At 45.6% G+C, this 15000-nt stretch overlaps 1 protein-coding gene and 1 pseudogene across 2 annotated transcripts in view; one reads left to right on the top strand and one right to left on the bottom strand.

Annotated features, from left to right (window-relative positions):
- The window catches only part of LOC310783721 (lysine--tRNA ligase pseudogene), a 22900-nt pseudogene extending 10683 nt beyond the window's left edge, over positions 1-12217 (bottom strand). Inside the window, exon 1 of the transcript in view lies at positions 10519-12217. The product of the transcript in view is annotated as a lysine--tRNA ligase pseudogene (transcript). The remainder of the gene's footprint in view (positions 1-10518) is intronic.
- The window catches only part of LOC310783785 (transmembrane protein 132C), a gene marked incomplete at both ends in the record, with an annotated part of 144414 nt that overhangs the window by 109726 nt on the left and 19688 nt on the right, over positions 1-15000 (top strand). The window contains one exon of the mRNA XM_083644690.1: positions 14763-14968. Coding sequence (XP_083500816.1) covers positions 14763-14968 — 206 coding nt within the window. The remainder of the gene's footprint in view (positions 1-14762; positions 14969-15000) is intronic.

Below are 15000 nucleotides of genomic sequence, written 5' to 3'. Positions count from 1 at the left end.
GTCGGTCTGTTGTTTGTGTATCTCACTCTATCTTGTTCTGCATGTATCTCTCTCTATTCACCTTAGGCCTTGGCCACACTGATCCTGCATGTATCTCTCTCTATTCACTCTTAGGTCTTGGCCACACTGATCCGTCAGAACATGTATCTCTCTCTATTCACCTTAGGCCTTGGCCACACTGATCCATCAGAAAATGGACAGAATTATTGAACGGACAGATGTCTGTCCGATGAGAACTGAGTCTACGTCAAACCCCTCGCCGAAAGCGCCGGGGCTGCTCCGCGGCCGGCGAGCCTGCCTGCGCAGCCTGCGTGCAGCTCCTTGGAAATGTGACTCGATGCAAATGACATGAACAGCGCGAGTATAATATAATGTAGATCATGTGCAGATAACTGGAGAGAAGTATATGCACTACATTCTCCCCTTGGACTAACTTCTAGTCACTGAAATCCTAGTGAAATCACACAATTTTACTCATTTTGCTGGGGAATCCCTTATAGCCTCGTTCACCGCCTCGGCCACCTTCTTTGAAAAGTTTAAACAAATCTCGGAACGCCTCCTCTCGAGACCTCGACTCTGATTGGCTAAACGGACAGTGACTATCCGACCATCCGATACGTCCGTCCAGAAAAAGTTCATCCCTCTTCAACTTTCTGTCCATCAAAACGTATGCAAATTTTCTGGATACGTACGCTTCTGAGTGCTCCACGGACAGTCGGACAGTTGTCATTGAAAATGAATGGAAGTGAACAGAGAAATGAACGCACACGGACAGACACCACGGATCAGTGTGGCCAAGGCCTTATGCAGCCCCGCCCACTGTATCGCGGCTGTTTTATCTGCTCAAACTAGTCTGACTCACCTGGTCAAACCTAGTTTGACTCACATTATGTGTCAGACTAGGTTTAGGAGTCACAGGAAGTGTAAAAACAATCGGAACCTCTGATTGTATTTACACTTCCTGTTAGTCTCTCAAGCCAGACTGTCTCTTCTGAATAAATACTGCTGCTGCATCTATCTTTCCTCTGTGCAACTCCCTGTATCTTTATCTCTGTATCTTCAGTGCATCCTGTTAGTCTATATTATTTCTATATCTTATTTTACAGCATATTTTAGATAGTATATATTTGTTTGTATTTTACATAGACTCTTTTAGATCTTAATGTGTTGCTATGCCCTCCTCCATCCCGCCTCTGTCTCTCTCTATCTGTCTATTAGTCAGTCTTATTGTGGAGAATAGCAGAGTGCAAATGGCCATTAGAGAACACTTTACTGCAAACGCAAACTGACAGCCACGCTGATAAGCCGCCTGTGTGTGTGTGTGTGTGTGTGTGTGTGTGTGTGTGTGTGTGTGTGTGTGTGTGCGTGTGCGTGCGTGCGTGGGTGCGCGCGTGCGTGTGTGTGAAGGCAACTGCACCTTCCAATCAGCTGCTTATCCAAGCCAAATCAGAACAATATAATGGGGCTAGTGGGTGGTAATGGGTGCATGCTTATTTGTGTGTGTGTGTGTCTCTCTCTCTCTCTCTCTCTCTCTCTCTCTGTGTGTGTGTGTGTGTGTGTATGTGTGTGTGTGTGTGTGTGTGTGTGTGTGTGTGTGTGTGTAACAAAACCCCACTCCCAAATGGCAGCCATACGAAACGATGTGCGGAGGCAATTGGCCTGGTGTGGGTATTCTTAAATGACGGACATGTGGGAGGTCTAATCCCATCAGAGGGTTGGCTATTCCATCCCTTAGGGCCCGCCCCTGTCTGCTGAGTGGGCTCTGATTGGATGATGTGATTCTTAAAAGTCAGATGGATTGGATTGCCTGAGGCAGAGAATGAGGGAAGTGAGCAGGAAGAGAGAGAGAGAGAGAGAGAGAGAGACAGAGAGAGAAAGAGAGAAACGGAGAAGAGAGGGAGAGAGAGAGAGAGAGAGGGAGAGAGACAGAGAGGGAGAGAGAGAGAGAGACAGAGAGAGAGGGAGAGAGAGAGCACACAATGAGATTAGTTTGGATTTAGTTTAGAGTGGGAGAGATAGATGGATGAAGCTAGAGAGAGAAAATATACATTTGAGAGAGACTAATACAGAAAGCCTGTTACAGTAAGAGAGAGAAGACATTTAAAGCCCCCCTCCAGTCACTTTGCTCATTTTGAAGCTATTTCATGTGTAGCCGTGTTTTTTCCTGCTCTGCTAATTAGCCAAAGTGTTGCCACTGTATTCTGTTGACAAATAACCTGATTTTGGGCTCAAACTCTTCAATTGGCTCACGTGCTAGAAGGGGGTGCTGACGTCAGACTTTATGGTTGTCAACGCTCACGTATGCGGACCTGTCATATTAATAATATACAATATATTACAGTGAATACAATCTGCCGTTAGCTCGGCTTAGCTACGTTTGCTAACGTACTGTAGTTCGTTCTGGCTCAAAACGCTGCAATAGTCACTTTTAACCAGTTTAAGTTACGCTCTTTCAATTTATTTTGCTTATATGCCCCCCAGCTTTGATATCTGTTGGCTGGTTATGCTGATATTTCTAACAATAAGTGGCTTCTGGGTGAACGCTTAGCAGAGTTGAGGCAGCCATACTGTTTCTGGTCTGGCCGGCTGTAAAGGAGACGGAGATCGTATTGAAGGTAGGAGCGAGGCTCGGCCAAAAACACACAGGACGCAGAAGCACAGCGCAGAAGCAGCAGAGCGCGCTGAGAGAGTTATCCTTTTTGGACAACAGTGCTCCAGCCATGACGTTGCAGTGGAACATCTGACCAATAGACGAACTTTGGTGCAAAAGATTAGACGGGTGACCTAGTTGATGACGGCGCGTGCAGTTTTTCATCTCCACTGTACAGCAGGACTGTACACAGGTGGAAAAGTGACTGGAGGGCGGCTTTAAGAGAGACTCATACAGGAAGGAGGAGAGGGAGAGAGTTCAAAACAACATTCATACTTTGCCACAGCATTGCAATCACACCCAACACGGGGGCAGATTGCACTCTGCAGGAAAACGTTCTGGACGTGTTTACACTGGCATCTCATTAGTGCAAGATCGTTTGTGAATCGTCCCTTGAGACGGATCAAATTGCACTTGCAAATGATATGCAATTCATGGTGCTATTAGCTATTAGCTATTAGCGGCCGCAGTCCATTCTTTGTGAATTCGACCCTCTGTTGTTTGCTTTGAATCTGTCTGGAAGTCAGGAGTCATGTGCTATTTTAAATGTAGATGGACCTGATAGATATTGGTCAAATTCTCTTAGGGATTCTAATTAGGGATGCACCGATCCACATTTTTTCACTTCCGATCCGATTCCGATACCTGAATTTGGATATCTGCCGATACCGATATTATGCCGATACCAATATTTTTCTTGAATATACAGTATAGGCAAAGATTTGGCCAATTAAAGATTTTTTTTTAAAATATACCTTGCAAAAAGCAGACAAAATTAAGAAAATATACAAGGCAAAGAAGGATACTATTATACATGGGCAAATTACGGCCTGTAATTTGTGCTGGAACTGAAAAAAAAAAGAAATCCGATTCCGGATCCGATCCATGAATTAGTGCCAATATCGGCACCCGATACCGATATTGGATCAGATCGGCCCCATCCCTAATTCTAATAATAAATCGGCATATGAATTTCAAACATTCAACGGCATGAGAATTAAAATGCAGATTGTTATTTATGCTGAAGAGGTTGGCCATCCATATTGTCTGTGCATCTGTTTGAACAGTATGAATATTATGCAAAGGTGGAATATTGCCTATCAGCGAAGAACTTTTTTGCTCCTAGTATCGGCTTGCATTTGCAACATGGTCCTCTTCTGCAGGTTCTTTGCTGTGACAAAGTTGTGACAAAAGTTACAAACTTGGTAAAAATCCACTTTCCTTGCAAAAATGTCATGCTAAAACAGTTTGAATGTGTGTGTGTTTGCATCTCTGTGCACCTGCTGGGAATAGCTTTTACTTCTTTACTCTATTACTTACTCTACACTTTACTCTGTTATCAATGTCTGTCTGTCTGTCTGTCTGTCTGTACTGACTGTCTGTCTGTCTACTGTCTGTCTACTGTCTATCTGTCTGTCTGTCTGTCTGTCATCTGTCTGTCTGTCTGTCTGTCTGTCTGTCTGTCTGTCTGTCTACTGTCTGTCTGTCTACTGTCTGTCTGTGTCTGTCTGTCTTGTCTGTCTGTCTGTCTGTCTGTCTGTCTACTGTCTGTCTGTCTGTCTACTGTCTGTCTGTGTCTGTCTGTCTGTCTGTCTGTCTGTCTGTCTGTCTGTCGGTCTGTCTGTCTGTCTGTCTGTCTACTGTCTGTCTGTCTGTCCGTCTGTCTGTGTCTGTCTGTCTGTCTGTCTGTCTACTGTCCGTCCATCCGACATGGTCAGGAAGGGTCTGTAGGGATAGGGCACCAGCACCTCTTACCTCAGCACCTGGGTGTGCAGTCTGAGAGTTGGTTTTTGCTTGAGGTAGCTGGTTGGGAAGTGCAGAAAGTTTTCAGCTGTGGTTTGGAGGTCTCTTCGGTTGTTGTGGTGTTGTTTCATGAAGGTGACAGGTTTTCTGGCCTCTGCATTTTCAACAAGTCCCAACTGCTGAGTTCTACACTTTCTCTCTCTCTGTGTCTGCTGTGTCCTCTCTCTCCCCCACTCTCTCTGTCTCTCGCTCTCCTTTCTCCTCTCTCTGTCGACTCTATTTCACCGGCTGGCTTTTCTCTCTCGTTCTCATTCTGCCTTGTGTTTTGCTGCTCTCTCGCTCTCCGTCTCTGTCTTCTTCTGAAACACACAGATTAAATCCATTCCTCAGTGTCCTCAAACCTCACACTCAGCTGTTTACTTGCAACACCACCCAGACATTTGTTTCTAAGTGTGTGATTGTGTGTCTAGGCATTTCTGCGTGTGTGTGTGTGTGTGTGTGTGTGTGTGTGTGTGTGTGTGTGTGTGTGTGTGTGTGTCAATGTGTCCATCTAAGTGTGTGTGTCCCTTGTTCTTTGTAGGTTTGTGTGTGGTATTATGTGCTTGTCTGCATTTACCTCTGCCTGTATCTGGTTTTGTGTGTGTGTGTGTGTGTGTGTGTGTATGTGTGTGTGTGTGTGTGTGTGTGTGTGTGTGTGTGTGTGTGTGCGTGTGCGTGTGCCTGTGTGTGTGTGTGTGTGTGTGTGTGTGCGCGTGTGCCTGTGTGTGTGTGCGCGTGTGCCTGTGTGTGTGTGTGTGTGTGTGTGTGCGCGCGCATGCAGATGCCAACTAAAACAGCTAGATTTGTCATCCTTCCCTATGGAGCTCATGGTTACCTAAATCCTTGTTTTAGTTGTCATCAGAATGTTACTGGAGTTTGAATCCTGCCCTGAAAAAGGATTCTTTGACACAAACTCTTAAACAACATGATGAAAAACGGTGTCAACAACATCAGCTCATTGTAGTTTGATCAATCGTACAGTCAAAGTCTGAATGTGTGGCAGGCTTTATAGCCACAGCTATACTTGTGTTGAGTCAGACCACCAATACAAAGGGCATACAGGGAACGTAGAGAAGGAGACGGAGGGGAAAGAAACGCGAGGAAGATATTTCTGCTTCCTGTCTCAGCGGGAGAAGAGGAGGAGGGTGGTGAACGACACACAAAACACACGATGCTCCCCTCACCTACCTTTATCTATCACCGAGTTGCCCTTGAGCAAGGCACTTTAGCAACTGCAGACTGTGGTTGTGATGGGTTAGCCATTGCTGTAAAATAATGGTCTGGTTTTGTGGGGGAAATGTAACATCAATATCATAGATAGAGCACAGCGGAGGCTACCGCACATTTATCCTGCATGCATTCTGCATCAGTAATGCACAGTTCATTCTTCAGTGCAGTCCAACCAAATTAGCATTTTGTAGCTCGAGCCACCGAACCAACTCCACCGACAAGTTACCAGGCCATTCCTCATCTTTTCAATGGGTGAATGATGTTACCAGGCCATTCCTCATCTTTTCAATGGGTGAATAATGTTACCAGGCCATTCCTCATCTTTTCAATGGGTGAATAATGTTACCAGGCCATTCTTCATCTTTTCAATGGGTGAATAATGTTACCAGGCCATTCCTCATCTTTTCAATGGATGAATAATGTTACCAGGCCATTCCTCCCATCTTTTCAATGGGTGAATAACGGGCTGGGACTTGATTTTCCCAAACAGCTCCTCTTGGGGCATGGAGCCAAAATGCATCAGTCATTCAGCGACGCTGCAGTAAAACAGTCAGCACTGTACAACGGTTACATCGGATGTTACTTGGCGTCTGCTGTCTTACCTTCATTGGAAACTGCACCGTGCCAAAGTGCAGTTTCACACTGATTTACACCTGGAATATAAAAATGATTTGGGGAAATAGTTTGAGGCACCAACAGTCTACAGCCCTTTGATGTTAACAGGCGGTAAATCAGGTTTCAGAGATGGAGTGGAGGGGGGAGGGGGGGTCAAGCGAGTTAAAAGGAGAGAAGAAGAGAGAGAGAGGAAGTAGAAAGAGAGTTAGAGGAAGGAGGAAGAGAGAGAGTGTCGTGCATATTTCCTTTCATGTTAGGGGAATGGGAAGCAGAAAGACTTCCATGTTAAGGGAATGGGTAGCAGTTCTGCTCTTGTTCACCTCTATGTGAGATCTGATCTCAATGAGGATAACACATTTAAAATACCAGGTTTGAATGCAAAGGCAAGAACAGATCAGTTTCTTATCTGGATAACTTATCTGGATACAGATTGCATTTGAATGCCAGGTGTAAATGGGGTCGACGTCCTAAATAAGCGAGAGGAGCGTCTGTCAGAGATGTTCTTGTGGGCGCTGCCAGGTGATTGACAGGAAGCAGAGCAGAACGTAATCACAAAGTATGCCAGTGATTGGTGGAAAGATTGATGGACACGCTGCGCTTACATTGTGACACGCACACCCTCTGGCCACGCCCATCCAACGCAAACAGCCTGAAACCGTCTCTCTGCTCCAAGGACAGGAAAGCAAGCTTTTCTCCACCCAAATGAAGCCTTCATGTTACCACACTATGGTTGATCTAGCCATGTCCAAGCCTGTGGACGTTGTTTTTCATGCTGTGCAAGAATGAATGGCAGCCAATGATGTCTGGTGAAGGGAGCAAAACGGAAAGTTCTCTGACTGGGCGCGCGCGCACTCCTGACACTGATTGGTGCAAACCACTGGTGGTTCAGATTCAGACCAATTACAGCATTTTGAGTGTGAAACAGGAAGGGGAGGAGAGAGAGAGAGAAGGAGGTGTGCAGAATAAGCGTAGAGTGGAGACATGGAAGAGGGGGCGAGGCATCAAAAAGACTACAATGGAGAGAAGCAGGTAGGCAGAGACGGAGGATAAGTGCAGGGCACTGAAGGAAGGGGAGGAGAAGTCAGACCCGACGAGCCGAGCAGGAGAATAACCAGAGTGACGCCTGTGGAAATGAAAAGGAATGAGAAATAATGACAAGAGGGAAATGACAAAGAGAAGAACAGAATGAAAGAGAATGAGAAATGGTCAAACCGATGTTGCGCCATTATGTCAAGCTCGTTTTACATCGTTTCTACAGAAGGTCTTTGATTCCAAATGTTTTCTATCGATTTGGATTTTTTTATTTTTTTTCATTTTCAGCTATCTATAAAAGTATTTTTCTCAAATATCTACTGTCCTTTAAAATTGATACAATTTCATTGATGTTTTATTGAGTGACAGTAGCTGTTACTGAAATGGATGTTGTTGGATTTCAACTCCTATATATCACCAGCATTATAACTGCCATAGATAATTAATAAAATAATAAAACGAACAAAAATGCAGATTTAAACCTTTATCACCCATTTGACTGAATGCATATTAAACTACTTCTGCACATTGCCTCCATTCCCAGAAGGCATTATTTGGAAATAATAATAAAAAATCTCTCCCTTTTCTGCCGTCGAAAGTTGACATCTATTGAAATAAACTAGTTTCCATGACAGTTTTTGTAAATTATTTGGTTCTACTGTATAACACCACTGCAGAATTAATAGGTGAGAGATGGCTGCAGGATAAATGCATAAACAGACACTTGTTTAACTTGGCAGACCATCACATTATGCCCACACCGGATTATAATTCATCATCATTCTCCTTGTCTAAATGCATTGTAGGGGACGATTTGTCCAACGACGTCAACCCAATCAGTCACACAGTCAGGCAAAGAAGGAGAGGGTGAAAATGGAACAGACTAATTCCTGGCTTTGCTGTCCACTCCCTGAAATACAACCATAATAATGCAGTGTCTCTATTAATTTTTAATACTTCATTACAAATTGTAGTTGATATACACCCTTTGAAAAAAGGCGACATTTTCCAAACAATTGATAGCACTAAGTTGTATTTTACAGATAATAAATTCTGAACTTCAGGATGATCCTTCCTAAATAGATATATTTAGTGCTTTGGAAATTAACTCACTTAAAAATAATCAAAATTGCTTCTAGGTGTGAATGGGAGTGTAAATGGTTGCATGTCTGTGATGGACTGGTGACCTGTCCACTGCGTTCCCTGCGTTCCAGCTAATGCATGGTGGGATAGACCTCAGGGGTGGGAATAAACGGTTAGAGAAAATGTATGAATGACTGTCTAATTCAGTATAGTAGTGTTCGATAACCTGCGGTTGCCAGGCAGCAAAGGAAGATCTATTATGAAACCATACAGTTTCAGAATAACACTAGAAATCTTGCGTGGAGACTCTGGAGACGATGTGCCATGGGTGCACTTTTTTGGGGGTTGTGACCAAACATGTCAACTTGTGCCACATCATCCACTTCATCAGTGGGTATGACGTCATTTTACGATTGTGGGGCATGACATGGCATCATCAGTGATTATGACATCATCCTTAACCTCGCTCAGTTTTACAGTTGACCCTTGCCCCGCTGCCCGCTGACCTCATCTCTGTCAGGGATTGGCTGGTTAGAGTGTAGCCATGTTGTGTCATAGCAGCCCCTCAGGCGAAAGGCCTCAGGTATGTCTGGGTTGACCATGACTGTTGAGCTGATCAAAGCAGAGAGCGAGATCGGCCCCCAAAATCAGACAGGCGAAAGAAACTCAGCAGCGAACTTGCTTGAGTGGCATCACTGATGACATCACTCACTGATGACAATTCGTTGAGTGACATCACTGATGACATCACTGATGACATCATTGTTCGAGTGATATCACTGATGACATCATCGGTGACATCATTGGGATCTATCTATCTATTGTTCGAGTGGTATCACTGATGACGTCATCGGTGACATCAGTGGGAAGGAGGGAAGGGATACTGATGATGTCACAATGGCTCTGTGAGGGTGAAGGCTGTGATAGAGGAACCGATCAGGTTTCACAGAATGTAGGGAAACAGTGGATGGATAAATCCAGGAGGCGGTAATGCAACATAAAGATGCCAACTTGCCATAAAGCACCACAGAACAAGAAGAAGAAGAGTGCGAAGGCCTAAAAACATGGGCTTATTTCGTAAAGATTCTTTGCACCAGATTCAGTCCAGACACCTGAAAAGTGTTTTGGCAAATGTTGGAGGCAAGCAGAACAACGACTGGGGAGATAAATGTGCTCGGACCTGCGGGCGGACAGACAGACATTTCATGATTATATAGTAAGATAACAATTTTGGGGAAACAAATGTATGCTAGGTTCACCATTAAATATTTCTTTACAAAAAATCAAGCATTTAGAATCCACAAGCAAAAGAGTAGGTTGTCTTTCTTTCTCCCTCGAAATGGTTGTCTCATTTTAGAAATGACCTTCTGCAGCTCAGCCGCAGCTAGTGAGCTGAGTGGTTAATAATATGAGTAACAGAATTAGGTCCAGAATGTCATCTGAAGGTATTAATATAAAAGGTCCTTTAGAAGCGGAGGAGGATTGTAATAACTCTGAGGCCATCATCACAATAATACTCACTGTAGAGATTTAAAGATTTATACAAGACTCAGGTTGTTACCAGACATTCCTCGTAACTTTTTAAAGGTCCTCCATGTTAATAATGCAGGCAATTATTTGTCTTATCGAGTAGACACAAATTAAAACTCAAATCAAAGTTGTTGTTTTTTTTACTTCTAAAGGCTACATCTATATTTTATGATACACATTCATATGATGAGCGGATAGTGAAGGATTTATTTTTATTTATTTTTATTAGGGAAACATTTGGGTTCAGGCGTGGGAAAAATGTGTGTGCGAGAGCGTGTGATCCATGCTGAGCAGGCTGGTCATAGCAAAACTGTCGAAATAGCCACACAAACATACATGCACTCTCAAAAACACAACACAGTTGTTCTAGATTCACGTTTTCTGCTTTAAGAGTGCAGGCTCGTCTCTACAGTGTCGGCGCCAGAACAAACATTCGGAATTAGCAGCGCTCCATTAGCAGTAATTAGTATTAAAACAAAAAAATAGTAGAGTAATGCACAGTTACAACAGTAGTAACGATAGCACCTGTACCAAGTATACAACCAGGGCTAATGATAGTAAATGGAGTAGCGGTGGGTCTTTTGTGGGTTCTCCACCTCGGTTGCTGTGGTCATCAGGCTTCATGAGTGGGAAGAGCAGCACCTCCTTGATGTTGTCGGAGTCTGTGAGGAGCATGGTGAGACGGTCGATGCCCATCCCCCAGCCGGCAGTTGGCGGTAGGCCGTACTCTAGTGCCGTGCAGAAGGCCTCGTCCATGAACATGGCCTCATCGTCGCCCTCTGCCCGGGCCTTGGCCTGCTGCTCGAAGAGCTCCCTCTGTCTCATAGGGTCGTTCATCTCGGTGTAGGCATTGCAGATCTCCCTCTTCATCACAAACAGCTCGAAACGCTCCGCTAGGCCTTTCTGTGTTCTGTGCCATTTTGCCAAGGGGCTCATGATCTGAGGGTGGTCATAGATAAATGTGGGGTTGATGCATTCGACTTCGAGGAAATGTCCCACCAACTTGTCGAGGAGGCGGGCAGTGGTTCTGGGTGGAGGACACTCCACTTCTTTCTGGGCACACAGGTCGTTGAAGAATTGACGTGCCTCATCACTGTCATAGGTCTCAGCAGGAGGGAATGTGACGCCCATCTTCTCCTCCAGGCCATGTGTCATGCTGACTCTTCTGAAAGGTGGAGTGAAGTCGATCTCACAGGCCTGTCCCTCCGGACCGTCGGGGTGATAAGACACCTTGTAAGCTCCAGTGATGTACTTCACCATTCCGGAGAGGAGCTTCTCTGTCATGTCCATCAAGTCATGGTAATCTGCATACGCCATGTAGAACTCGCAGGTGGTGAACTCTGGATTATGGGTCAGATCGATGCCCTCGTTCCTGAACTGACGGCCGACTTCATACACTCTGTCTATCCCACCAACCAGCAGCATCTTGTGGTAGAGCTCAGGAGCAATTCTCATGTAGAGCTTCAGCTTCAGCTCTTTGTGGTCCGTAACGAATGGACGGGCCACTGCTCCCCCGGGGATCAGGTTCATCATCGGTGTTTCGATCTCCAAAAATCCCAGCTGGTCCAGGAAGCTGCGAAGGTAGGTGACGATTTTGGCGCGTGTGATGAACTTCTGTCTCACAAAGTCGTTGAGGATCAGATCCAAGTAGCGCTGACGGAATCGTGTCTCCTTGTCTTTCAGGCCAAAGTGCAGGTGGGGCAACATGTGCAGACAAGGCGACAGCAGCGTCATCTCTATGGGGATGATGCTGAGCTCCCCCTTGTTTGTCTTCCCGGGGGCACCGCGGACACCGATGATGTCGCCACGCCGCAGCTTCTTGTTGATGGCCACAAATGTGTCCACAGACGTGTAGCTCCTTGAGCTGGCCATCACCTGCAGCTTGGTGCCTTCCCCTCGCAGGTCATAGAAGAGCAGATGGGCACTGAAATCCCGCTTGGCATGGATCCGGCCTGACACATTGAGAACCTCTGTTAGCTGAACCCCAGGCTGCAGGTTCTTGTATTTGTCAATGAACTCTGTGAGTGACAAATCGACATGGTATTTGTGTGGGTAAGGGTCTTCTGCTGTGCCCTTCAGCGCTTGAATGGCCTGGGTGCGGATGTTGTAGTATTGATTAGGGTCAAGAGTCTCCTCATCTCCCCCAAATGCATTCTGCGCCCCTTGGTCATTGGATTCCTTCTTCTGGGCCACCTGCTCTTTGGTTTTGGCTTCTTTCTCAGCTGCCTTCTTGTCGGCTTTCCTTCGCCTCCTCAACTCACTTTTGCTGAGTTCAAAACCGTCCTCAGCAGCCATCTTCTGCCCTTTGAATGGTGGTGTTTTATGTTCTTCGTTTTGGTGTTTTATGGTATGGTGCCCTTTGAATGACCCATCCGATTTATAACCTCAGGATTTATGACATCACTGATGATGTCATAGACATTGTGACATCATCAGGGATGTCATAGATCCTTCCCTGCTGAGGTTATAAATGACATCATCAGTGATTTATGACATCACTGATGGTGTCACTCATAGATATATAAAGGCTAGATGGCTTAAGGCGGAGTCAGCAGCGTCGTTGAACGGCCGTCATCTTGCTACAGTGCCTTTCTGGTACGTTCTATGGTAGCTGGTGACCTGCACAGACAAAAATACTCATAACTCGCTGAAATCTTGACGGATTTACAAACGGTTTGGTTTATTACAAGCATATTCCGTTCCCGAGATAGACCAAAAAAAAAAAAAAAACACTAAAAACACTATTTTTTTGATGAGCTCCAAATTACACCAAAATTAAACCGAAGCATCTATGCCATGAGAGGGATTCAGGCACAAAGTTTCATGCAGTTTCATCCATTTCCCTAGGAGTTATGATCATATGATGTTGCCATACTAACCCAACAACAGATGCTCATAACTCCTAGTAGCTCCCTGTAGCAAGATGGCCGCCATGCGACGACGTCGCTCTCCATTGGCCGGCAGCGCGGGTAAGCTATCTAGCCTTTATATATATCTATGGTGTCACTGATGGGGTGTTTTTTGGAACCAGCGATGGCTTCGGCCCCTGGGCTGAAATCTCCTTTCACGAAGGTGAAGGTGCGTTGCTCAGGAGGGATGAGGAGCGGAGGAACATGAGACGAGGCGCAACAGCCAAGATCGAGGAGGTGTGAGAAACAACGTAAACTTGAAAGCAGAAGAACCAGGTCTAGAGTGAGACCATCCAAATGTGAGTGGCAGCAATGTGCCGCAAGGCATCCAGTCTGCCGGAAAGCCATTAGAAGAAGAGAAGAAGAACTGGCTCGGACCTTCAGATTTTCTGACCTACTAGAAAAAGTGCACTGGAACGCCACTCAAAGTTGGAGCTCCGACTTAAAAACTTGGGGGGGGGGGGGGAAGGGGGCGACTAGGCGGGGAATCAGTTGTCTGACGTCACACAACAATGGCAGCAACCAGTATGAAGTGCCTAAAATAAAATGTATAATGGAATCTGTTACCTTATGTGTCGCTCCTCATTTTCATTTATATATGCAAGGAGGTTGCTCTGATTGTTGTTAACACCTTAAGTGCCATAGCCGAAATAATTCGTCTTACATAATCCAACGCTTAAGTGCCAGAGCCGAGTTTACTCGTCTTACATAAACATTTTTTTTTTTTTGACGGTGGGACATCAATCAACAACTTTTACATCTTCGAGATCACTATTGGAGCAAGATAATGTGTATAATCTATTTTACCGACCCACTAAGTGTTGACAGTGCTCCCCCAGACGACCGAAATCAAAGAAAAAACTGCCGCGGGACCAAGCCGTTCAAGGAAATGCCGTGGCGATTTTACAGTAATCCATTCAAGACTTGTCTTGCCTGAGAGCGGCCGCGCACCGGCAGCAGCACACAGAGAGCGGAGAGCGATTTGCAAAATAGATCATAGGTGAAACACACTTTGAAACACCTCAGAAAGGCCAGAATCAACATCTGCCCATCGCCCACGCATTCCCCGGCCCATCTTGACTCGCACAAGGAGCGTCCGCACGCAGGCAAGCAGGCAGGCAGGCAGGCACACAGGCAGGCAGCAGCAAAAGCGCTTCTGACACGCCCGCTGTACAGCCAGGAGGAAGGAGGAGAAGACACACGGAGGGAGGAGTTTGAATGAGAGGGGTGTTTCCTGTTGTTATGGAGGAAATTACTGTTCAAAACTATTGTTTAGAATGTCTGACGGTCTTACTGATGCCAAAAATGAATGGTTAAAGTGACTGTTTCACAAAAAGCCATTTATCTCTGAATAAATTTCCAGACGCTGAAACCATGCTGTACTCAACGGCTAATATCTACATAACTACTAACTCTGCAAACTAACTCTTTTAGACAGAGAAAGCACACATTCTATTAGTTATTTTTAGATGATTGGTGTTCATGAATTCTTAACAGAAAAGAATTCCTGGGCTGTTCTAAAATGAGCCAGAATCGTCAAAAACACCCCTGGCACAACTTACCTACAGGAATGAAAACATGGCTGGCATTCAATGTGTTAAGCTGTCTTACTACTTGCCAAACAAAAAAAAGTGTTGCGGTCCGCCATGTTTCTTGTTTGCATTTTGCCTTTGTGCTCTGGAACGCTTTAAGACCTTTCCACTGGAAGGTCCCACAGAAGCTGCATCTCTTTCATAATATCAGTGAGGAAGGTCCCACTGACGCCATCTGCAAATCTCAGGCGGCTCTTGTGCCTGTTGTGCCAAACAAGAAAAAACCACTCATTCTATCACTACTGTGTGTTCCATTCAACCCTGACTCTCTCTCTCTCCCTCTCTCTCTCTCTCTCTCTCTCCCTCTCTCTCTCTCTCCTGCTCGTCCCCTCTGCTCAGGTTTCGCCAAACTGTGACCAGGTCCTGGTGAACGGGAAGGAGATGCGCGGCCGGCAGTCTCTGGCGGTGAACTTCACCTACCTGCACCTGTCTGCCCAGCTGCAGCTCACCGTCTGGGTGCCCAAGCTGCCCCTGCAGATCGACGTGTCGGACACGGAGCTGAGCCAGGTCAAAGGCTGGAGGGTGCCCATCATCACCAACAAGAGGTAACTCGCCCGTCTCACACCTGAGGGAGGGA

The sequence above is a fragment of the Poromitra crassiceps genome, assembly GCF_964638095.1.
Source record: "Poromitra crassiceps genome assembly, chromosome: 10".
Lineage (NCBI taxonomy): Eukaryota > Metazoa > Chordata > Actinopteri > Beryciformes > Melamphaidae > Poromitra > Poromitra crassiceps.
Note: the sequence above shows the minus strand (reverse complement) of the source record. Positions and strands in the feature narration are given on the sequence as shown.